The sequence below is a fragment of the Mercenaria mercenaria genome, chromosome 8 (assembly GCF_021730395.1).
Source record: "Mercenaria mercenaria strain notata chromosome 8, MADL_Memer_1, whole genome shotgun sequence".
In the NCBI taxonomy this organism is placed as follows: domain Eukaryota; kingdom Metazoa; phylum Mollusca; class Bivalvia; order Venerida; family Veneridae; genus Mercenaria; species Mercenaria mercenaria.
The window spans coordinates 15,315,069-15,341,554 of NC_069368.1; the positions used below are offsets into that span (position 1 = coordinate 15,315,069).

Genomic DNA, 26,486 nt, shown 5'->3' on the forward strand with positions numbered 1-26,486 from the left:
ACAGTCATAAAGACCCGCCCGCGTAACATTGTAATTCGCCTTCCGATAAAAATACAGACAGCTTAAATCAAATTAACACATAATCATATACAATTATTGCCTTTTTGTGAGGTCGATATGTGGATTTATCGACCTGATAAAAGCGATTTCGACCGATTGAGGGCGCCACCCGAGGTTGATATCGCTTTTATAAGGTCGATAAATCCATATATCTACCGAACCTAAAAGGCAACATTTTTTGTTATTAAATCCAACCTACTTATAAGTAAAATAATAAATACGCACCTTGTCATTTGTAAAATTGAGAACACTCGCATGTTTGACAACATATACTCACAGCGGAGTCAATAGTATTTGCTCGCCTTTGAGTCAATACAATTTTTATGATCATGTGACACATCAGCCATGAAGGACTATTATAAGATCTAATAATATACAATTATTGCTTTTGGTGAGGTTGATATGTGGATTTATTGATCAGATAAAAGCGATATCGACCGAGGGCGCAACCCGAGATTGATATCGCTTTTATCAGGTCGATAAATCCACATATCGACCGAACCTAAAAGGCAACAATTGTTTTATTATAAAAGCCAGCCTATAAGTATAAAAATCAAATACAAATATCTGCTGCCTTTGGTCATTTTTCGAAGTAAATTGTGTACGACGTCGCATTGTTTTGACGTCAAATTGTGATTTCTTCTTTCTATACAACACTTATAGTGAATGTAATGACAACAATCTAAACAGACCTAATACAATATTACCAACCCATTTGCTATATATCTAAGGTGGGAAAGATGGCATTATCTCCGTATGTGTGCAATATCTAAGGTTGTTTTATATTGTAACTTTTTCATTGTGGCAATATAAATATCAGCACTGCAAATTATATTGTGTGAACTTGAATGTAGGGATAACGCATGTTTTTTTCGTGTTATAACATCTGCAGAATCCTGAGGGATTGGTTGGTACCCGAGCCCGGTAGAGCGTAATAAAACGCGTACAATCCAAGTAAATGAATATTTTCCCGCAACGTCATTTTTCCATGAAATTCGCGGTAAAGTCTGTACTGGCACGCGAGTAGTCCCCGGACAGCAGTAGTCCCCGGACACGTTCCTGCAACGCTCTGTTTTCGCGACTCGTCTACATACTTTTGTGCCTAATCATACAGACGTTTGTTTTGGAGATGTTTATCAAGTTTATTTTTCACAGGTAATCATATGAGTATAATAATCGTGGAAATCCTTCCACATGGTTACTTGTTTACATTTTCACTTGCGGGGCTTCCGTTTGTATTGCGCATGCGCGAGAGAGGCCTGTCTGGAGGGTTTTAAAATTAATGCTACATGTCTTTACTTCACGACTAGCAGACGATACATTCACAATCAACAAAAAACTTATTTTCTTTGTGACAACAATACTAATATGCCAAAATATTTCATAATTTGTTCGGTTAGCCAGTTATTGTCTGTGACTTAAGCATAATTATTCTATTTTCTGTTGTCGCAATTTTCCGTGTGGCTTGGCCACATAAATTTGACGCATACGTTCGATCTTTTTACAGTTATATAAAATAACATTTGTCTTTTTCACAATTCCAGCTCAAATGGGCAGTTCCCTATGAATATATTCATGAAAAAATGGTGTCCGGGCATTACCATCGAACATGTTAAAATTTGACGTTCTACAGACCCCTTTTCGGGCCCACTTAATCCCCCCCCCCCCCCCACCCACCCCCGGGGCGAACGTGACGTCACTTCACAGGAAAACCCCTTAACTGGTAATACCGCAGCTAAGGTATGTATATATGTTAATCGTTTTTATTCTTGATATTGTTTAAGCATTTGAGGACGAAATATATGCGATTTCTGTCCGGGGACTACTCGCGTGCCTGTACTGTAGACGTTTTTCTTTTTTTTTCTTTTTTTTCACGTTTTGAATTATCCGTGTTCCCGAACATGGATGTACGGTACGCTTGATTAATACACTTATCTCCCTGGTGCGGTGTAATTTTGATTTAATCAAATATGATAATGATTTTGATTGATAATGATTTTGTAATAAGAATTTGAACCGCGGTATCTTTTGAACATATATATCTAAATGCAATGAATTGCATTAGACACAACATTATGAAAATAAAATTAATATCGGATTTTTTTAATGTCATAATAATTTAAAACAAGATGTATTTTTATGATACAAGTGGGGAAGGAATGTCGAAGTATAAAAAATAGCAAAACATAAAAAAATCTTCCCTTTATAGATTATTTGCAAATTTATTATAGGCTTTAATGTTTTGAATATACTTAGGCATAATTCAATAAATTGAACTCCTTTTTTCCTTCCCTTACAACAATCAATAACCAAGATATATATACATTACGCACGTCCTTTAAGGGAACATATGTCATATAAATTATTTGCCGATTTGTTATAGTCTGTATTTTCTTTTTAATAAACTTATGTCAACTTTAGGCTAAAATAATAATTCAATAAAATAAAATCTTATTCCTTCCCTTACAACAATCAATAACCAAGATATATATACATTATGCACATCTTTTACGGATCATATATCATATATAATATTTGCCGATTTATTATAGTCTGTATTTTTTTTTAATATACTTATGCCTACTTCATGCTACAAATGCATAATTCAATAAAATAAAACTTTTTTCTTCCCTTACAACCAAGATATATATACATTACGTACATCTTTTAAGGATCATATATCATTTTTGCCGATCGATTTATTATAGTCTGTATTTTTTCTAATACATTTATGCCTACTTCATGCTACAAATGCATAATTCAATAAAATAAAAAAAAAAACTTTTTCCATCCATTACAACAATCAATAACCAATATATATATACATTACGCACACCTTTTACGGATCTTATATTATATATATTATTTGACGATTTATCATAGTCTATACTTTTTTGAACATACTTATGCCTATTTCAGGCTACAAATGCATAATTGAATAAAATAAAAAATTTTTCTTCCCTTAAAACAATCTATAACCAATATATATAAACATTACGCCCATTTCTCCCATACTTTATATAGCATTACGCCTCATTACGCTTCATTTTGCATCATTACTTCCATAAATATACATTACTGTGTTAAGGCACACCGGTACGGGTACGGTACGGGGATTAGGAACAACCAACGTACAGTACGGTATAGGTTTCCATCTCACGTGATAATTAGCATATTCGTCATAATACATCGGAAAAGAAGAGAAATTCGAAGAAAAAAGGAAAAAAATGGCAAGTTGTGGAAGTACAACATCGAAAATATGCTTGTCTGTCATTGGATTCATTTTCTGGGTAAGTAAATGTTGTGGTGTTATACGTGAAATTTTCCTATTTCCACTGTTTCGAACGTAAACAACTTGTTTTTCAAAGCATTCGTTCTCGGTCTAGGACGAACCACAGGTACTTTGCGGCTGGAAATACAGCCGCCGTTTTGACTAGCCGCAGTGAAGAAGGTAAGCTTTTGTGATAGCCCTTCATCCGTCGTCGTCTGTCAACTATTTCTCACAGGCACGGGTCCAGTGTATATTTTTTTGTTTAATATAAAAAATCACTTTTTTTCACACAATTAACCTTTTATACAGCACCTTTTATATGTTAGTCAAATGAAAAAAAAATCGATGACATAAAATCCGGTCACAGTATCATATACATCATACATGCCATAATTTTTCTGGACCTTTCCGGGATTCTGAGTTAAAACTTCCGGGATTTTTACCCTTTGTCCGGGACATACACCGTGACATTAGTATTCGTCTGTTTCATGCATAAATATCATAAAATTATAAGCAGTTTCCGGAGATAAACATTGTTCCCTCGCTTAGGAATAATTTGTTGCAAATGTCGTCTAGCTTTCTAAGGGAGGTAAATAGGAGAGATCGCCATGACATCACGCATAAATACCTGTTTATCTGGTGGTGGGTAAAGCAAATGTTTTTACATCGTTTGTGTATGGGATCTGAATTTTTAATTTCTAATAACTCTTTCGCTCATTTATGGATTTTAAAAATTCAAAAAGTTTTGAAATGCTTACAATTTTCATATTTTCCCATTTAAATATCTGTTTAAAATGAATAACCGTTTTAAATGACATAAGATTTTAATAGCGGCGTAGCGATCCTCCAGACTTTTTGAAAAAACACTGTAAGTTAAGCGTTCATAATTAATCCATTTAATTTCGAAATTATAATCAAAAGTAATCAATAAATTGCTTGTTTTATACACTTTCCATTGATCAAAAAATTATTGATATTATTTGTGTTTTAAGAAAGTTTAAGCCGTTAGAAAAACATCACTGTTTACAAAAAACATGGACGCTCGGCGTCTGCCCACCCAGTCTTTGTCTTATCAGTTCTAAAAATAGAAAATACAATGGATTTGTTTACAGACACTATCTCTCCTATAGGGTAATTTACGTCTATAGTTCAGCACGTGAATTGGTTGCGTTCCCGAGGTGAACTGAATTGGGAGACTTGCTATATACGAAGAATTAACCTTAATAAAATGGAATCCTCAAAGGAATTAAATAAATCTTAAGTAGATAAAGTAGATAAAATCGATATAAAGTATTTCGGGTTAGGTCAATTTTCAAGGATCGGCCGGCAAAGGCATTCAGTAGTCAAAAGTTTAATTTAGAATATGTGTGACAATCAATCTACATTTTGAAAGATTACAACCTTTTAAAATAATTATTGTTTAATCGACCGTTATCAGCCATTTCTTCCAATCAAGGCTACATGTAGCTTCACCGCCTACGTGCTAACAACGAGATTTTCGGCTATTGTTCCTAATATTAAATTATCATAAAACTGTTATTGATTGCATAATTTTGTCAATTCATAATCAGGGTCATCAAAATAGCTGACTGTAAATTAATCTGGGTCATCAAAAGATCGCAGTGCGCAATATGAGTGGTGATCGGAGCTAGCTTAATCAACATGTGTCCCGCTCGAGGGCATGGAACTGATTATAGGATAATTAGGAATAAACAATGTGACACCGGTGACTGTTTATTGTGTTTTATTCATGTAAAATTCAACAATTTATAGGCAAAAAAACTAGTTTTTTGGGGGGTTATTTTTGTTTTTCTGTATTTTTAATTTTCCGGGACATTTCAACACTGTCCTGGACACCGGGACGAGTATGTGATTTCCGGGACAATCCCGGACAATCCGGGACGTATGACATGTATGTAAACATGTATGACATGGAAAAGGTAAATTATACGAGCGTAACGCTATGGGAAGCTACTCGGCAAACTTGTAGAACATTTCAAAATCGGAGTTTATACACTTGCAGCCGCTACCTGCATGATTGCACCTTCGAAACATTTAAAGCCTTCCGTAAATACTAAACTGACCCCATAAATTGCTTTGAAATACACAGTACAAATCTCTAGGAGCGAATTATTTCAGTTATCCCCGGCGATTTCAGCTGCCAAACGAAGTGATAAAAACCAAGAACACGTCCACTATCCGGAATGAAATCACCGGGGATAACTGAAATATTTCGCTATGTCCGAACTAGCAGCATTACCAATAATGCTCCGTGAACTGAGGTGGGACACCCAACAAGATCAATGCAACTTCTCAAGGACTACTATATTCTAAAAGTTCAGGAACAATCTTATCAACATAACTTTATTTTTATAATAATTATTTTGTACATTAGCAAATTATAATTACACATAAACAAAGCAATATAATATTACATTAAATTAATTTAAAGATAATTAATACATGTTATTAAAGTAAGTAACATATTAAATCGGCTAAGTAGTTTTCAAGCTGTTATGAATAACAGTGCCAACAATGATTTCAGCCTTCACTTGTGCTAGTTTACCAATAATATTGAATATGGGGGACAGTATGCAGCGATGACACTTTGTCGACTTGGTAAACTCAGATAAATGTGAGGGTATGACTTGCTGAAATGGTAAAATTAATAAAATTAGTAATATGCTTGATACTTACCAGGCGAAACAATGTGAATTTTGGCAGCTTTATGCATAGAAATAAAATTCAGGTTCCCTAGCCTATGCACATACTTTGGCTAGAGAACAGATTTCTGGACGAATAACTTCGCTGTCTAGGGATTCGGTTCCATATTTTTGACCCTATCTTCATGAAACTTGGTAAGAATGTTTATCTTGATAATTCCTACACCAAGTTCAAAACTGGGTCATGTGGGGTCAAAAACTAGGTCACTACAGTTGAGTCTATAGAAATGCATTTGGTGTTCCTTGGTTATTTAGGTTTCGAAAGAAAATGCAAACAAACATGTAAATGCTGGTATCTGTGGACCATTAAGCATGTTTAGATTAAGGCAAATATTGATAAAATTTAATTTGATTTTACATTTTCAGCAAAATTTAAAGAGTAAATTATATAACCCGCAATATCTGGAATAAGGAGGTTCTAACCCCTAGACAACCCCTAATAGGCTTGTCCAGAGTTTCGGATCTTTACCTCTAGAATCAGATTCTAAAGGTTTGGATTCGTACCCCAAGACACTTCCAAAGCAGTGTAGCATATATATTTGATTTAACAAGTTATATTTGTACCCACCGGCAGATATAAAGAAGTATCATTGCTTCAATTTTGCAAGGTGAAAAGGATTCACACCGAACATTAACATTTGCCAAGCCGCCATCTTTTTCCGAAATTGAAAGTACTGGTCAAATTTAATTGTCGGTACTAAGATGAAAAACTATTTCCAGCTAAATATATTCATTGTTATTATGTCTCTCCCCCCCCCCCCCCCCCCCCCACCTCCATCCCCCTCTGGAGGAGACATATTGTTTTTGCCCTGTCCGTCCATCCGTACGTGACACTTCATTTCCAATCAATAACTGGAGAACCATTTGACCTAGAACCTTCAAACTTCATAGGATGGTAGGGCTTCTGGAGTAGACAAACCCTATTGTTTTTGGGGTCACTCCATCAAAGATCAAGGTCACAGGGGCTTGAACATTGAAAACCATTTCCGATCAATAACTTGAGTACCACTTGACCCAGAATGTTGAAGCTTCATAGGATGATTGTTCATGCAAAGCAGATGACCCGTATTGATTTTGAGATCACTCTGTTAAAGGTCAAGGTCACAGGAGCCTGAACATTGAAAACCGTTTCTGTTCAGTAACTTGAGAACCACTTGACCCAGAATGTTGAAACTTCATAGGATGCTTGATCATGCAGAGTAGATGATCCCTGTTGATTTTGGGGTCACTTGATCAAAGGTCAAGGTCACAGGGGCCTGAACATGGAAAATCGTTTCCGATCAATAACTTGAGAACTACTTGACCCAGAATGTTAAAACTTGATAGGATGATTGGACAAGCAGAGTAAATGACCCCAATTAATTTTGGGGTCACTCTATTAAAGGTCAAGGTCACAGGGCTCTGAACATTGAAAACAGTTTCCGGTCAGTAACTTGAGAACCACTTGACCCAGAATGTTGAAACTTCATAGGATGATTGGTCATGCAGAGTAGATGACCCCTATAGATTTTGGGGTCACTCTGTTAAAGGTCAAGGTCAGTGGGGCCTGAACATCGAAAACCATTTCTGTTCAGTAACTTGAGAACCACTTGACCCAGAATGTTGAAACTTCATAGGATGCTTGGTCATGAAGAGTAGATGATCCCTGCTGAAAAAAATTGATCAAAATCGGACAAGAAATAGCCAATTTATAGATAATTATCTGTATGTATATCACCAAATATTGCTTTAAAATTGTTATTACCATAAGCTTAATATAAATATTAATGAAAATTTCTTAAGATATAGGTTGTCTGATAATTCCCCCGTTTGGCAAAATCAAAGCGAAATTCCCCCGCCTGAGGGCTGCGGACCCCTTCCTCCAAAGTTGAGTGAGGGCCCTGTCCAATCGTATCCTTATAAATTTTAAACGTGTCTTTTAAAAATGAAAGTTTATTTACATTTGTCTGTCCTCAGTGTGGGATGGAAAAAAAATAAATTTTGTTCAAAAATTGATTCTGAAAATGCAAATCATGTTAAAATCCTTGGTTATTATCATGCCACTATTTAAATTTTCTCCGAGATGGATACTTAATCAAATAGTTAATAACAAATTAGGTGAAACACTACTTTTAATTGCTGCCCTTAAAGCAAATTTATGATTTTTAGCTCACCTGAGCACAAAGTGCTCAAGGCAAGCTATTGTGACCGGTCATTGCCCGGCGTCATCCGGCATCCGTCAACATTTGCCTTGTGAACACCCTGGAGGCCACAGTTGTGACCCAGTCTTTATGAAACTTGGTCAGAATGTTTGTCTTGATGATCTCTAGGTCAAGTTTCGAAACTGGGTCATATTTGGTCAAAAACTAGGTCAGTAGGCCAGATAAAAGGAAAAGCTTGTGAACACTCTTTAGAGGCCACAGTTGTGACTCAGTCTTTATGAAACTTTGCCAGAATGTTTGTCTTGATGATCTCTAGGCCATGTCCAAAACTGGATCATGTGGGGTCAAAAACTAGGTCACTAGGCCAGATCAAAGAAAATCTTGTTAATACTCTAGAGACCATAATTTAAGTTTGAAACTCATGAGAATCGATTAAAATATTTGTCTTGATGACATCTAGGTCAAGATCGAATCTGGGTCATGTGGGATCAAAAACTAGGTCTCCCGGTCAAATCAAAGGAAAAGCTTGTGAACACTCGAGGCCACAGTTGTAACTCAATTTTAATGAAACTTGGTCAGAATGTTTGTCATGATAATCTCTAGGTCAAGTTTGAAACTGAGTCATGTGGGGTCAAAAACTAGGTCACTAGGCCAGATCAAAGGAAAATCTTGTTAACACTCTAGATAGAGCCCGCAGTTCAAGTTTGAAACACATGAGAATTGGTCAGAATGTTTGTCTTGATGACCTCTAGGTCAAGTTTGAATCTGGGTCATATGGGGTCAAAAACTAGGTCATCCAGTCAGATCAAAGGAAAAGCTTGATAACACTCTAGAGGCCACGTTTATGATCCCTTTAGATCCTATCTTCATGAAACTTGGTCAAAATGTTTATCTTGATGATCTTTAGTCCAGTTTCGAATCTGGTTCATCTGGGGTTAAAAACTAGGCCACCTGTTAAAATCAAAGAAAAACCTTGTGTATGCAATTGGGGCTGCATTTTTCATTTGATGTGCATGAAACTTTGTCAGAATGTTTGTCTGCATGAAATCTCGGATGAATTTTTATCTGGGTCACATCAGGTCAAAAACTAGGTCATCAGGTCAAATCAAAGAATAAGCTTGTTTACACTCTAGGGGCCACATTTTGATTCTATCTTCATAAAACTTGGTCAGAATGTTTGTTATCATAAAGTCATGGATGATTTAGAATCTTGGTCACATGGGGCCAAAAACTAGGTCAATAGGTCAGATCAAATGAAAACCATGTTTACACTCTAGAGGCCACTTTTTTGTTCCAATCTTCCTGAAACTTTGTCAGAATGTTTGTTTTTATGAAATCATGGACAAGTACGAATCTGGGTCATTTGGGATCAAAAACTAGGTCAATAGGTCAATCAAAGAAAATGCTTGTTTACACTCAAGAGGCCACATCTTTGGTCCAATCTGAATGAAAATTGGTCGGAATATTAAATTTGTCTCCATGAAATCACTAGGTCAAACATGTTTACACTGTTATGGTGTGTTACTCAGGTGAGTGACCTTGGGCCATTTTGGCTCTCTTGTCCTTTACACTCTGTGTACAGTTTACACTCTGTGTACAGTTTTCAGTTTTCTTTGTCTGGTATTGTTCATAAAGCTGCAGATCAGATCTAGCATCTGTAGCTGATTTTATGCTATATGTAAATGCGTTTCTATAGACTAAACTGACGTTTATTAACCTTCATCTGTGTGGGTTGGAAACCATGCTAGAGATACAGAATTCTTTGTATGTGTTACAGTTTTACCCTGGTGCCTGCCCATGCCACAGTCAATAGGTAGAAAGTTGATATGACCGTTTTTGTGTGGTACATGTATAACTTTAAAACATACAGAAATCATTACGAAATAGAAGTCACGTTTCAGTAAATAATTTAAGTCAATTATCTGTCTGTTTTGATTTCTTTTCTAGATATTAATACATGCAAAACCACATCATTTAACTAAATACCGGATACAAATATTCAGATTTCACACCCTCCATACATATTTGAGAGAAGATTGCGTGTGGACAAAGATATCTATTAAAACATCATAGACAACTAAAATGATATAAGTATCTATCGAGACAGGATAAAAAAGTCACAAAATGCATCATATTATAAAATCATGTATTAGCAGAAAAAAATGAAAATGGTTATTACATGTACACAATTACAAGAGGCATACTTAGCACCTTACTTTGTTTTACACAGTCATGATATATTTCAGGGAGCTGCAGCAGCTCTGATATTTCAGGACCTGGTGTTATCCACTACAATCACTTCAGTTGAATTGAAGCGACTGCAATTTAGATCAATAAATACCAGCTTTAATTCAGTCATTTTGTGTTCCTCTTCTAACTTCTGTAGTGGTTGTTGTTTGCAGAAAATCCATGGGCAAGTCGTAATTGGTCATTTTTAAAACTATAATAGTAAATCAAAAAATGCTTGTTTCACTCAGAGGCCCATTTGGATAATGAATAGCAAATTTGGAATAATTAAATTTCATGATTGTAAGTTTACTTTTAGTGACTGTTTAATAGTAGAGGACCTTGGACTCTTGCCCTTGCTCACTCTGGTACGGTCCCGTTCACCAGTTTCGGTTATTTTGTTGTATGTATAAGCGGGCAGATCCAGATCCACTGTAGGGAATGGATTGAAACTTCAACTACGACTTATTCCACTGTGAGTTAAACCATGCTAGATGAACAGATTCCTTTGTTTGTTACAGTTTTACCGTGTTTGCCCTCTGTTTGTAGAAAGTTTGATTGACGTTTTGTAGTGTAACTGTATACTTACTCAGTAAACATTAGTGGGAAGATTTGAAATATTAACACATTATTTCTGTTGATAATTCTGATTAATATGCCCACATTCCATTAACTAATACGTATTACAAAACATTTACGCCCCATAATTTTGACTAAAAATTTTTGGATCAAGGTTTTAAATATGAAAGCTATGATTCAGTACTCATATGGGAAGGATAAAAGTCACACATTTGCATCATTATGAATCATGTATTGCCCAAAAAGGCAAATGGTTATTACATTTATTTACAAAATTAGCCCACTTTTTTCAACATCATGAAATTTGTGGTTAAGTTTATTTATGGTAAGCTGGTATCCCATACAATCACTTAATTGGAGAAGTTGAACTCAACACTAATTCACTTGTATCTTCTGTTTAATCTCTAGTGTCGTGTTCTCCCACTACCCTATTATAACTTTTTTACAAATTAATGTTTCTTTATGTTCGACTGCTTTTATTCATTCTGCGAAACTGTTAAATTGAGTATTAAAATTCATGACAGTCTTTTTATTATAAATTGTGATATTGGTACCTAGGTACTATATTTTGTTGATTTACAAAACTGTCTGTTTCTGATACATGTACGTAAACTGGCTGCGACTTCTGTTTAGGGAAGTACTGGTTATTATAATAAAACTGAAAATCATGTAGTATTTTCTCAAAATACTTTGTAGATAATGTGTGTTTTACTGAATTATATAACTTGAGCCATATAGTTGTAAAATTTTAGTCGTTTTTGTTTGCTAGCATCTTGAATAAGATCACCAGGAAGTGCTTTATTTATCTAAAGTTACTGATGAAAGTGTAAAATTGCAATTAATGACATAAAAAGAGATTTTCTTTATATGAAAAGTGACTAAATCTTAAAGCGAGTCATTCACACTGACATATTTTTCCTTATGATCAGTTTAGTAATACTAATTATGTTAAGTATCCTGTGATACTTTAACAGGAAAAAATGACACTATTTATTGTTTCAGTTTTTTGCACTGCTACTTGTTGTTCTAACAGCAGAAGTAACCGCTGGTGTTGTAGGATACATCTTCAGAAAGGAGGTATGTAAAGCACAGTTAGACACAGCTCATGGCTTAGCCTTTAGTCTGCTAAATTTCTAAAATGGAGTCCATCATTCAATTTGGGCAATACCATTTATTATGCAAAGAGGTGTTCACTGAAAATTTACTAACTGAATAGCGAACAGTGCAGACCATGTTCAGTCTGCACAGATGTGCAGGCTGATCTTGGTCTGTACTGGTCGCAAAGGCAGAATTACTTGTGCAGTTAAGGATGTTCTGTACGTATATTTATTATATCCAGAGATAAAAGTATATGGGACTACACTGGAGATAATAATGTTTGTCTGTTGGTCCATCTGTCCAAAGAATCTGCTCTATAACAGTATCTTCTTAACCACTAGGAAAAATTTCCTTTAAACTGGCATTTGTTTAACTCATCAAAATGATGTGCAGCGCACAACCCAGGTTACTAGGTCTCCTAGGCTAAGTTCAAAACTGGGTCATATGGGGTCAAAAACTAGGTCACCTGGTCAAATCAAAGGAAAAGCTTGTTAACACTCTTGTTCATTTGATGTGCATGAAACTTGGTCAGAATGTTTGTGTGCATGAAATATCACAGGAATTTTTATCTGGGTCATGTAGGGTCAAAAACTAGGTCTACAGGTCAAATCAAAGAATAAGCTTGTTTTACACTCAAGAGGCCATGTTTTTTGGTCCAATCTTAATGAAAATTGATCAGAATATTTGTCTCCATGAAATCACTAGGTAAAACATGTTTACACTGTTATTGTGTGTTACTCAGTAGAGCGACTTAGGGGCCATCTTGGCTCTCTTGTTATTTATTGTGCCTGCTCTTAGGCTTTTTGTTAATATACCACCATGGCATAAAATAATGACCGAGGGGCAACACGGGTGTTCATCCACCATCAGAAGCTGGAAAAGTCACCATATATTACCTTAACTGTGTTGATGCAACTAAATCCAGCAAGAACAAAAAACAAAAGAATGTGACTATTTTCTAAATGTAGCATTACTTACATTAACAACTAGGTCTGAAGTCATCAGTTACCACAGAGTGCTTTTGTTTCAAGCCTAGAATATGTGTAATTGTAAGGAAAACATCAGCCTTGACATGTGCAAGTAAAAGGGTTGAAGACATCCTAGGTCTTCCTGCACTTAGAAAGTCACCATTTTAGTTTTTGACTAAGTACATATTAACAGTCGTGTTTTGTTACACGTGTTATGTAATATTACAGTTGCACAAGGCAGTACATGATGGTCTAGAGGATGCTGTGGACAAGTATGATACCAATTCTACTACAGAGAAAGATCAGATAGATTACCTGCAAGCTGAGGTAATGTACAAACTTTGTATAAAGATAATCAGGCATTTTGTATATAAGTCATTGGGTCTTAATTCTTGAAGGCAGACGTGTATATTAACCTTTACCAGGGCTGCTTAATTTCTAAAATGGACTGGTCCATCATTCAATTTCGGCAGTAACACTTTTTATTCAAAGGGGTTTTTACTGAAAATTCACTGACTGAATAGCGAACAGTGCAGACCACGATCAGCCTGCACTGATCGCAAAGGCAAAACCACTTGCCACGAGCAGGCTAAGGTTAGTCTTTTTAGCTCACGGTGAGCTTTTGTGATCGCCCTGTGTAGAGGTCCCATTTTTGGCCCGATCTTGATGAAACTTGGTCAGAATATTACCCTCAATAAAATCTTGGACGAGTATGATATTGGGTCATCTGGGGTCAAAAACTAGCTCACCAGGTCAAATCAAAGGAAAAGCTTGTTAACACTCGAGAGGTCACAATTTTGTCCCAATCTTAATGAAACTTGGTCAGAATGTTACCCTCAATAAAGTCTTAGACTAGTTCGATATTTGGTCATCTGGGTTCAAAAACTAGGTCACCAGGACAAATCAAAGGAAAAGCTTGTTAACACTCGAGAGGTCACAATTTTGGCCCAATCTTAATGAAACTTGACCAGAGTGTTACCCTCAATAAAGTCTTGGACGAGTTCGATATTGGGTGATCTGGGGTCAGAAACTAGGTTACCAGGTCAGATCAAAGGAAAACCTTGTTAACACTCGAGAGGTCACAATTTTGGCCCAATCTTAATGAAACTTGGTCAGAATGTTACCCTCAATAAAATCTTAGACTAGTTCGATATTTGGTCATCTGGGTTCAAAAACTAGGTCACCAGGACAAATCAAAGGAAAAGCTTGTTAACACTCGAGAGGTCACAATTTTGGCCCAATCTTAATGAAACTTGGTCAGAATGTTACCCTCAATAAAATCTTAGACTAGTTCGATATTTGGTCATCTGGGTTCAAAAACTAGGTCACCAGGTCAAATCAAAGGAAAAGCTTGTTAACACTCTAGAGGTCGCATTTATGACTGTATCTTCATGAAACATGGTCAGAGTGTTAATATTGATGATTTTAAGGTCACGTTTGAATCTGGGTCATGTAGGATCAAAAACTAGGTCACCGGGTCAGATCAAAGGAAAAGCTAGTTTACACTGTAAAGGCCACATTTATGACCATATCTTAATGAAACTTGGTCAAAATGTTGATCTTGATGATCTATAGCTTAATGACTTAGCTTTCAAATCTAGGTTAGGTGGGGTCAAAAACTAGGTCATTAGGTCAAATCAAAGGAAAAGCTTGTTGATATTTATGACTGTATCTTCATGAAACTTAGTCAGAATGTTAAACTTGATGATCTTTAGGACGAGTTTGAATCTTGGTCATGTTGGGTCAAAAACTAGGTCACCGGGTCAAATCAAAGGAATAGCTAGTTAATACTTTAGAGGCCACATTTATGACCATATCTGAATGAAACTTGGTCAGAATTTTTATCTTGATGATCTTTAGGTCAAGTTTAAATCTTGTTCAAGTGGGGTCAAAAACTAGGTCACTAGGTCAAATCAAAGGAAAAGCTTGTTAACACTCTAGAGGCCACATTTATGACTGTATCTTCATGAAACTTAGTCAGAATGTTAAACTTGATGATCTTTACTAAAAATTAGGTCAAGTTTGAATCTGGGTAATGTTGGGTCAAAAACTAGGTCACGGGGTCAAATCAAAGGAATACAGGGTAGCTGGTTAACACTTTAGAGGCCACATTTATGACCATATCTTAATGAAACTTGATGAGAATGTTAATCTTGATGATCTTTAGGTCAATAAGGTCAGGTGAGCGATACAGGGCCTTCATGGCCCTCTTGTTTAGCTCATCTGATTTTTGGAGAAAAAAATGATCAGTTATTGTCATCACTTGATCGGTGTCGGCGTCGCCTGGTTAAGTTTTATGTTTAGGTCAGCTTTTCTCCTAAACTATCAAAGATATTGCTTTGAAACTTGGAATATTTGTTCACCATCAATAGCTGACCCTGTACAGCAAGAAACATAACTCTGTCCTGCTTTTTGCAAGAATTATGGCCCCTTTTGGACTTAGAAAATACCAGATTTCTTGGTTAAGTTTTATGTTTAGGTCAATTTTTCTCCTAAACTATCAAAACTATTGCTTTGAAACTTGCAACACTTGTTCACCATCATAAGCTGACCCTGTACATCAAGAAACGTAACTCCATCCTGCTTTTTTCAAGAATTATTGCCCCTTTTGGACTTAGAAAATCAAATTTCTTGGTTAAGTTTTATGTTTAGGTCAGCTTTTCTCCTAAACTATTCAAGCTATTGATTTGAAACTTGCAACAGTTGTCCACCATCATAAGCTGACTCTGTACATCAAGAAACATAACTCTATCCAGTTTTTTGCAAGAATTATGGCCCTTTTTGGACTTAGAAAATCATGGGTAGGACAATTTTTCTATTATACAAAAAAAATCAGATGAGCGTCAGCACCCGCAAGGCGGTGCTCTTGTTTTACTTTGTGACTATGATTTTAAGAAATGATTTGCCTTTTCTTGAGAATGCTGCAAGAGCAACTGCTTTATAGGGATCTGGCACCATTCCCCTTAAAGTCAAGGTAAGGTCAGGCAAAAATATTGACACAGACACTGTATGTACAAAAAATGTATTGGTAAGGTCTCATGTTTTAAGTAGCTCTTGTGAAAAGATACCTGCTTAATAATTGGAGACATTCTTTCCTTTGTTATAAAATGATTAAATATAAATTTGTAGTTGAAATGCTGTGGTATAATGAATGCCTCGGACTGGGGGACTGCTAAATTGTGGCAAAATAAGACGTTGGTACCCCACAGTTGTTGTAATGTGTCCAAAGATGCTATGTGTGATCGTCACATCAAACCAGGAAACACAGATATCTACAAGGATGTAAGTACACATGTAGTATACTATTTCTAAAGATAAGGCATCCTAATATTTCTTATTTTCAGATTGAAAATTTACGCGGTGTAAGTTTATCCCTAAAGGCTTATTGATTATGTCTCCCACCACACAGTGGTGTGGGAGACTCAGACATACTGATTTACTCCTGTCTGTGTGTCTGTCTGTCTGTCACAAAGCTTGTATGCACTCTAAGTGGAACATTTCACCAAACTTGAACAAAATGTGTTTGCCAGTAAGTCCTTGGCCAAGTTAGGTAACTAGCCAAATCGGCCCAGGCACTTAGGAATTATGGCCCTTGAACATAATTACTGATACACAGATGTAGGCCGGTTACTCCAACATGCGAATACCAATAGGCCGCAAACAATATATAAAGACAGACTTACTATTCAGATGATTAGGCAGTTGTGGGAGACATGCGCTTTTCTCAAAAGCATCTCTAGTTAGAAAATTAGTTTTGAAAATAATTTAGTATACATAATTTGATTTTAACAAAAAAAAAAACTGCAAACAGTTTCCTGAAATACAATATATGCAGCATACTATTCTGTGTTTTGAAGTTCAGCTTTTCAAAGATTTGTTATGAGAATTGTATGGTATTAAAATGATCATGAAAGCAGGCAGGTATGTATCAATTGTTTATGTGGACTGTGTTTTTGAAAATCAGAACCTTTCACTGATTGAAGGTGACAAAAGGAATATCAAGCTTGTTGGTAACTGTTTAGCAGAAACTTGGCTCCAGAATTGTTACACTGAGAATTGGATGACTTACTTTAGGTGCTCTTTTTAATCCCCCGCCGTGGCGGAGGGATTATAGGAATGGTCTGCGTCCGTCCTTCCGTCCGTCCTTCCGTCCGTCTTTCCGTCCGTCCTTCCGTCCGTAACAAAATCGTGTCCGGTCCATATCTCCTAAACCCCTTGAAGGATTTTCATGAAACTTGGGTCAAATGATCACCTCATCAAGACGATGTGCAGAACCCATGAGTCAGCCTTGTCAGTTCAAGGTCAAGGTCACAACTCAAGGTCAAAGGTTTGAGTCTGCCATTTTGTGTCCGCTCTATATCTCCTAAACCCCTTGAAGGAATTTTATAAAACTTGGGTCAAATGATCACCTCATCAAGACGATGTGCAGAACCCATGAGTCAGCCATGCCGGCTCAAGGTCAAGGTCACAACTTAGGGTCAAAAGTTTGAGCCTTCCATTTTGTGTCCGCTCTATATCTCTTAAACCCCTTGAAGGAATTTTATAAAACTTGGGTCAAATGATCACCTCATCAAGACGATGTGCAGAACCCATGAGTCAGTCATGCCTGCTCAAGGTCAAGGTCACAACTTAGGGTCAAAAGTTTGAGCCTTCCATTTTGTGTCTGCTCTATATCTCCTAAACCCCTTGAAGGATTTTTATCAAACTTGGGTCAAACGATAACCTCATCAAGGCGATGTGCAGAACTTATGAGTCAGCCATGTCGGCTCAAGGTCAAGGTCACAGCTGAAGGACAAAGGTTTGAGCCTTCCATTTCGTGTCCGCTCTATATCTCTTAAACCCCTTGAAGGAATTTTATAAAACTTGGGTCAAATGATTACCTTATCAGAACGATGTGCAGAAATTATGAGTCAACCATGCCAGCTCAAGGTCAAGGTCACAACTAAGGGTAGAAGGTTTGAGCCTTCCATTTGGTGTCCACTCTGTATCTCCTTAACCCCTTGAAGGATTTTCATGAAACTTTGGTCAAATGATCACCTCATCAAGATGTTGTGCAGAATTCATGAGTCAGCCATGTCAGTTCAAGGTCAAGGTCACAGCTAAAATCAAAGGTTTACCCTTTCACTATCTATAGCAGTGGCGGGGGATTTAGCTGTCTTTCAGACTGCCTTGTCTTTAGAAGTGACAGATATGAACATAATTTAAAAACTTGCCTTGTTATGATGTCATTTACAGTCTGAGAGCCATCCTCTCAGTGGAGTGAGAAGAGTTGTGCTAGCACTTTGAAAACACTATAAACCTGCATCCAGTATGCAAGCCTTATCATCAATCATCAAGTTGCATTGTTTTCTATTATGCATACTTTTGTTTGTAGGGGTGTTTGGATAAATTGGAGAAGAAGTTTGAGAGGAATCTTGTTTATATTGCTGGTGTGGCCATTACATTCGCCATTATACAGGTGAGTGCCATGATAGTCAGGTTAGGGTAAGAAATGCATAGTTGATGATTAAGCCCAGGTGCCTGAAATACTACCGAGAGGGGCAAGCATGGTTTTCCATCACTAATAAAAGCTTGAAAGTTGCCATATTACCTAGGTCATGATAGTGCAACTTAAAATCTAGCAAAATAAAAACTCATCTCAGTGCATTACCTACAGAGCTGCATGACACAATATACAAATAATACCCACTTGGTAAAATGTGGATGAAAAATTGAAAGCTTGCTTCTATATTTATGATTATCTTCTTGAACATGTAAAATGAAATACAAGGAGATATTAGTGAGGTTTAGATGTGTATGCATACATGATGTGTAATCACTATTCACAATGACAAATCTCTGTTAAGAATCGATTGACAAGTCATTTGTATGGCTTCGCTTCACATAAATGTATTGTTGAATGACAGGTGTTACAAGTTAGCTAAAATAGCGGTTAGGTATTACAAACATTTTGTATAAACTTTGCTGATATGGCAGTTAGGTATTACAAATATTTATTATAAACTTGTGCTGAAATGGTACTTAAGTGTTATTTTTGACTCTGCATTACATTATACTGCATTATGGTATACACCTGAAGAATTTTCAGCCCTCCTTTTTGTCTGCCTCACATTGTTGAATTGTTTGAGGAAGTTGTAAATATATTGATTATCATTTCAGCTTCTTGGAATGATCTGCAGCTGTATATTGATGTGTCGATCACAGGAAGTGCGCTATGAAATCCTGGGAGGGCCTAACTCTGGGCTTAGAGTGTAATGAGTCACAGTTAAAAAAAGTGCAGTGTAAATATAAAAAAGTCAGCAACATTGAAATGCAGTTTGTTTACTTCTGTCAATTTATAATATATTATAAAATTTAGGGAGAAAGATATGAAAAGTTTTCACCTTGTATTTTATAATGCCCCCCTTCGAAGAAGGAGGGGTATATTGTTTTGCAGATGTCGGTCGGTCGGTCGGTCTGTATGTAGGCCAATCCGTTTCCGGATGATCACTCAAGAACACTTGGGCCTAGGATCATGAAAGTTGATAGGGGAGGTTGGTCATCACCTGCAGATGACCCCTATTGATTTTGAGATCTGTATGTCAAAGGTTAAGGTCACAGTGACCTTGAACAGTTGAACGGTTTCCGGATGATAACTCAAGAACGCTTGGGCATAGGATCATGGAAGTTGATAGGGGGGTTGGTCATGACCAGCAAATGACCCCCATTGATTTTGAGGTCAGTATATCAAAGTTCAAGGTCACAGTGAACCAGAACAGTTAAATGGTTTCCGGATGATAACTGAAGATTGCTTGGGCCTAGGATTGTGAAAGATGATAGAGAGGTTCATCATGACCAGCAGATGACCCCTATTGATTTTAAGGTCAGTAGGTGAAAGGTCAAGGTTACAGTGACCCGGAGCATTTAAACCGTTTCCAGACAATAACTTGAGAACACATGGGCATAGGGTCATGAAACTTAATAGGGAGGTTGGTCAAGACCTGTAGATGGTCCCTATAGATTTTGAGGTCTAAAGGTCAAGGTCACATTGACCCGGAACAGTTAAACCCTTTCTGGACGATACCTTGAGAACGCTTGGGCCTAGGATCACGAACCTTAATAGGGAGGTTGATCATGACCAGCAGATGACCCCTGTTGATTTTGAGGTCAGTAGGTCAAAGGTCAATATCACATTGAACCAAAACAATAGAGTTTTTGTTTACAGTGAGCAAATAATTTCTGTTCCTTGTGCAATTACTGAATGCATCAAGGGGGGCATTTCGTGTTCGACGAGCTCTTGTTACATGATGTGACATTCTATTGTTAGTTGTATTTTATACATTTCTCAAGTTATTGATAGATTTAGTACACTGTTCAAAGTAATAGTTTTGATTTTTGCATAATTTAAAGTCATTGCAATATGTAGTAATAGTTGTAATATAAATGTATTGTTATTATGTATTTAGTGAATGATGTCTTTTTTTCCCCATTCGTTTGGTCTAGAGATAAGATTTTATTGATACTTTAATTACTTCTACAATTTGTATTTTTTGTAAGGTGGAGAAAAATTTCGTTGTGTGATATGGGGGCATTTCCACAGAAAACAATAAGTCTGGATCGGTAATGAGCAGCATTGAACTGTTTATGATTGGTATACCATGTTTAAAATTGAAATACAATATTGTATTAACACATCACACTCGACCTTTTGTGAATTTTCTACCAGTGTTCATTTCTTTCTGGTCACCATGTATGAAAATAAATCAGAGAGATGCAATAGACATTTTGAGTGTTCAAAAGGGAAACATGAATGGCAATGAAAATCTTTTTCTTTTTTTCAAATTATGCCAGAAAGAAATGCCAGGGGCCTTTTCATGAATCCTTCTTAGGGCAAACTTAGAACTTGGGTGCAAGGTGGTTCACCAATATCATTTTAGGTATTTAAAATTAATTTTAACTTTTCGGCTATTTGTAGACCCTAAGCATTACAACCTTAATAGTGACGTCATAATATGGCATTAAGGACATCTTTTAAAAATGGTATTAGTAATGTTCATTAGAGGAAATGGATGATAAAAGTTGATACTGGGAGAACTTAGGACAAATCTTAAGAACTTTCGTGAAATTGTTCCCGGAGATCCTGAAATCCTGTATATCAAACTGATACAAGTTAAAAAAGAAATTCAACAGAAATTTATCAAGAATAAGTATTTTAGTTTTGTTATTAATGTATTCTTTATTTTGTGAATGTACTGAATAAGTATTTCTTTAAAGTAAGTGATAAACAAGGCTTTCGTGTATAGTTTGCTTATCTATCTTCTGTCAACCTTGTAATTTTGAATACTAGTATTAAGTGCTATGATTTATCAGTGGTGTAAAATAATTGTTATTTATTTTATGATTGCAAATTGTGTGTATGTTGAGTGATTTAGTTTAGATATTCTATGTAAATTTATCTAATATGGGAATCACTTCATTGAAGTTTTGTGATGAATACAAGTTGATAATTGTGTAAATTTTGCTAGAAAAATTTTACTTCTTTCAAAAGTATCTCCTTATAAATAACCCTATAAAAAATTAAAACATTTTACAGACAGAAATGGATAAACTTTTGAAATTGAAAATAAGCATTGTTGACAAAAGTGTATTACATTTGCCAGCATTTCTAGTCTAGACACTTGCTGAAATAGACAAATTTATGTTGTTTTAGTTTGTGAAGTACTTTTCATTGAAACAGAAAAAATGCACATGGCATGTCTTAATGGCTCTGGCAGCAGGATCTATATTAAGTTAGATTTGATTACGACTATTTGTCTCTAATTATAAAACTGAAAGATGACAGTCTGCAGTCGCTTTCAGTCATGTAGGGGAAATAAACAGTTTGTTACCCTGGGAAAGGTACTACCTTGTTACTTCCCTTTAAAGGAAATGTACATGTATGTGATAATTCTTTACCCTGAATCTCATTTTATGCAACAAGTTTAAACTACTGATTGTTTATGAGGCAGGTTGTGATTTTATTCCGAAAGCTTTAAACAAGAATTAAAGCTTTTTCTTTTGTTTTCCTTTCTATCTAGAAACAAAATTTTAAAAATGGAAAGAAAACAAAAAAATTAAAGGTTATATACCATTTTTAGCTCATCTGATTTTTTTAAAAAAAATGATGAGTTATTGTCATCACTTGAGCGGTTGTCGGCGTCGGCGTCGGTGTCGGCGTCGGCGTCTGCGTCGGCGTTGCCTGGTTAAGTTTTATGTTTAGGTCAGCTTTTCTCCTAAACTATCAAAGCTATTGCTTTGAAACTTGGAATACTTGTTCACCATCATAAGCTGACCCTGTATAGCAAGAAACATAACTCCATCTTGATTTTTGCAAGATTTATGGCCCCTTTTGTACTTAGAAAATATCAGATTTCTTGGTTAAGTTTTATGTTTAGGTCAACTTTTCTCCTAAACTATCAAAGCTATTGCTTTGAAACTTGGAATACTTGTTCACCATCATAAGCAGACCCTGTACATCAAGAAACATAATTCCATCTTGCTTTTTGCAAGAATTATTGCCCCTTTTGGACTTAGAAAATCAGTTTTCTTGGTTAAGTTTTATGTTTAGGTCAGCTTTTCTCCTAAACTGTCAAAGCTATTGCTTTAAAACTTGCAACACTTGTTCACCATCATAAGTTGACCCTGTACAGCAAGAAACATAACTCCATCCTGCTTTTTGCAAGATTTATGGCCCCTTTTGGACTTAGAAAATATCAGATTTCTTGGATAAGTTTTATGTTTAGGTCAACTTTTTCTCTTAAACTATCAAAGCTATTGCTTTGAAACTTGCAATTCTTGTTCACCATCATAAGCTGACCCTGTACAGCAAGCAACATAACTCCATCCTGCTTTTTGCAATAATTATTGCCCCTTTTGGACTTAGAAAATCATTTTCTTGCTTGAGTATTATGTTTAAGTCCACTTTTCTCATAAACTATCAAACCTATTGCTTTAAAACTTGCAACAGTTTTTCACCATCATATGTGGACACTGAACATCAAGAAACATAACTCTATCCTGCTTTTTGCAAGAATGATGCCCCTTTTTAGACTTAGAAAATCATGGGTAGGACAATATTTCTATTACACAAAAAAAATCAGATGAGCCTCAGCACCCGCAAGGCGGTGCTCTTGTTGTTCTTTCAGGTCATTTTGTAAACATTTCGACAGAACTCTTCATAATGTTTATATTTCAGGCTGTCCAGCATTCCTAAAATGCCTGACTTTTTTTCCCTAAATTCCTGTTGTTTTTTTGGGGGAAGTACTTCATTCTAAATATGTTTTATTGTAGTTTTATAGGTCTATATAGTGCAAGCACTTTTATCCAGTTATAGACAACTGACCAGCGGTTCCATGGGTTCAGTCTTGTTATCCCCCGACGAAAGTCGGAGGGATATAGTTTTGGCATTGTCCTTCCATCCGTCCGGAGCTATATCTAGGAAATGGTTGGGAATATTTATTTAAAACTTCATATTCATGTTCACCACTATGAGTTCTTGTGGCCCGTCAAGTTTCAGTCAGATTGCCCAAGTAACACCAGAGTTATGGCCCTTAGAAATTTCTAGTGTTAACTATATAGGGTACTATAAATATGGCAATTTCTGCATCATAACTTTTGATATATTTGACCTAGAACTATGAAACTTAAACAGAATTTAGATCACCATAATGTGGTTGTGTACACACAATTCCATTTGGATTTGTTTGTAAATTAAGAGTTATTGCCCTTTAATTGTATAAAAATCCACATATTTGTACATAACAAACTTACCATTTGGTAGAATTTCATTAAATTTCTTTCATTCTTTTCCATGAAAATTTGTTGTGAAGTTGTGTACCCACACTGGTCACCCCCTTACCTTGATCACACCCCTCCCTATCCCCCCCCCCCCCCCCCCCCCCAAAAAAAAAAAAGAGTCTTATTTAAAAAAATTTAAACAAACTTCATACACATGTTCACCACTATGAGGTTATGGGGCCCATCAAGTTTCAGACAGATTCAATATATCTTACCTGTTTTCTTCAAGATATCTTACCTGTGTTCTTTTAAGTTCAAATGTATATATTAAACAGCAACACCTGGTGCCAAACCACTCAAAGACAATATTTCGTTCCAGTTAAACTTCACTGCCATGTTCAAGATATCTTACCTGTGTTCTCTTAAGAACATCTGTTCTTTTAAGTTCAAATGTACATGTTAAACAGCAACACCTGGTGCCAATCCACTCAAAGACAATAGTTCGTTCCAGTTAAACTTCAAGCTCACATTTCAAGTAACTGCATTTAATTTTGAAAGCTAAGCTTACTACAGTAAGCATATCCCATTCAAAATAAATTCTTTAGTCAGGATCAAAGTATCATACATTTATTATGTACTCTTTTAAACATTTGTTTTCTGTTAAATTGATTTTGACTAATGAAATTATTTGCTTCTTATTAACATCCTTAACTTTTTGGCGGATATATTTTTTTGCCATTCCTCACCACAAACCCTTTCGGCGGGGGATACCAATTCATCGAATTTGCTTGTTATTGGCTGTGACTGGATGATATGGATGTGAATTCTGAAGGTCTATAATACAGTGAAAATTCTTAATTTTAGCCCAGAAATATCTGAGAAATTGTAACAAATTCCAAATTTTAGCCCTAAATTTCATTTAAAAATCACCATAAAATTTGCCCTAAATTTTTGTCAGGGGGTGCTTGACATCCTGATATTTGCTTTTTTATTCAAAGCTTAAGTAAGCTTATTGTCTCAAATTGTAATTTAGTTCTAGTGATATCCTGTCATTTTGTATTTACCAAATGTCTTAGTTTCACTGGTATTACCAAGATTTTATATAAAATTATAAATTCGATTTAAATTTGCATTTTTTCCTACACTACAAAATCGTACAAGATTTGAATCACCAATCATAATCACCATATACTAATAATTTTTAGTTTTCTATGGATTGTTGGTGTTTTAATGTTAATGAACACATTCAAACAGTAAGCTTATCAGTGTTGGTGAATTGTATGAAGAGCAAGATCATTTTTCAAAGACAGTATCGATAGGAATTCATGTGCGGCCTAAGTGGAAGTCTGATGCTAAGACATGATTGTTTATGATTTGATATTTATATTTGTTGACTTACTTAATCTTACTTAATCTGTTACAGATTCAATTTTCATGCACCAGACTTACTCTCACTGTATATAGTGCTTTTTTCAATAAAGACTTGTGAAGTGTGTTTTGGACTCGACTTGTGAATGTAGACATGGTGATCTGGAGAATACAACTTGTATTAAGAGACCCGCTACGAGAAGGGCAAAAAGTATTCTTAACCAAGTGTTACCTCAGAACATAATTTGTTCTCAACAGTACAGAAAGGAACAAAAAAAAATGTGGTCCCTCCAGCAAGTTCATCTGCAGTATAGAAATTCACAGAAAAATATTAGCTCACATTGTGGCCATATGTCACCTCTCTTCATCTCAAACTGTTGGTCAATGATTAAGGCGATTAAAGAGATCTTGAATAACGTATAACTGCAGTGCTTTGATATACATCTTTAGCATTAAATATAATCAGCTTATTGAAAGAGTTTCAATAGCATTTTCCTTGCAGAAAATGTGCAGGTTTTCATGAAGACTGCATATAGTTGATTTTTGTAAATCAATAAAGAAAACATACTTTTGTGCAGGTCCAGAAGGCAAAATGTCGGAACTGTTGATCTGTAAGTCCATCACACTTTGGTATGTACTAAACTCTCGCGACAGTTTCCATCTCGGCTCTCTTGCCAAGTGGCTATGATCACCGAGTCAATTGTCCCTCACTGATTTGGGTTTTAAACCTGGCTTTTGGGTGTAGATTTCATGTGAGGAAGTCATCCAGCTGGGTGGTTCTACCCATGTGCCCACCCATGCCTGAAATAATACCTTGCGGGGAACAGCTGGGGTCTTCCTCCTCCATCTGAAGCTGGAAAAGTTGCCATATGACAGATAATATGGGGGCTATATTGGAGTCGTGTATGGCCATTGGTCTGTCCATAATTTTATCACTACATCTTCCTAACTGCATGGAAGATTTTCATAAAACTTGCATCAGATGTTTACCTCATCAAGACAACATACTAAGAGCAAAACTCCGGTCACTAGGTCAAACTGCTTAACTTTGTGTCTGCACTATACCTTCTAGACCATGTGGAAGATTTTCATTAAAATCAAATTTGATAACAATCTCCCTTTGAGTTCCCCAATTTGCTGGAACTAACCAACTTCAATCTATGATTATCATTTCAAAATTCATGGAAATGATTGCGGGTGTTGTGTTTATCTGCCATGGTCTGTTAAAAAGACTGAATTCCTGGACAAAGCCCGATTAAATTACAGATTTACATTATCGTAAAATTTTCCCGAGAAA

At 35.9% G+C, this 26,486-nt stretch overlaps 1 protein-coding gene across 1 annotated transcript; it reads left to right on the top strand.

Annotated features, from left to right (window-relative positions):
* The first annotated feature begins 3,206 nt into the window (after window positions 1-3,206).
* LOC123523004 (tetraspanin-3-like) lies at window positions 3,207-25,316 on the top strand. The gene is made up of 7 exons (XM_053550350.1): window positions 3,207-3,350; window positions 10,442-10,515; window positions 11,993-12,077; window positions 13,295-13,393; window positions 16,196-16,348; window positions 18,441-18,524; window positions 19,226-25,316. Exons 1-7 carry the CDS (start codon window positions 3,288-3,290, stop codon window positions 19,319-19,321), a joined length of 654 nt encoding a protein of 217 aa, XP_053406325.1. The 5' UTR covers window positions 3,207-3,287; the 3' UTR covers window positions 19,322-25,316.
* Window positions 25,317-26,486: the final 1,170 nt, after the last annotated feature.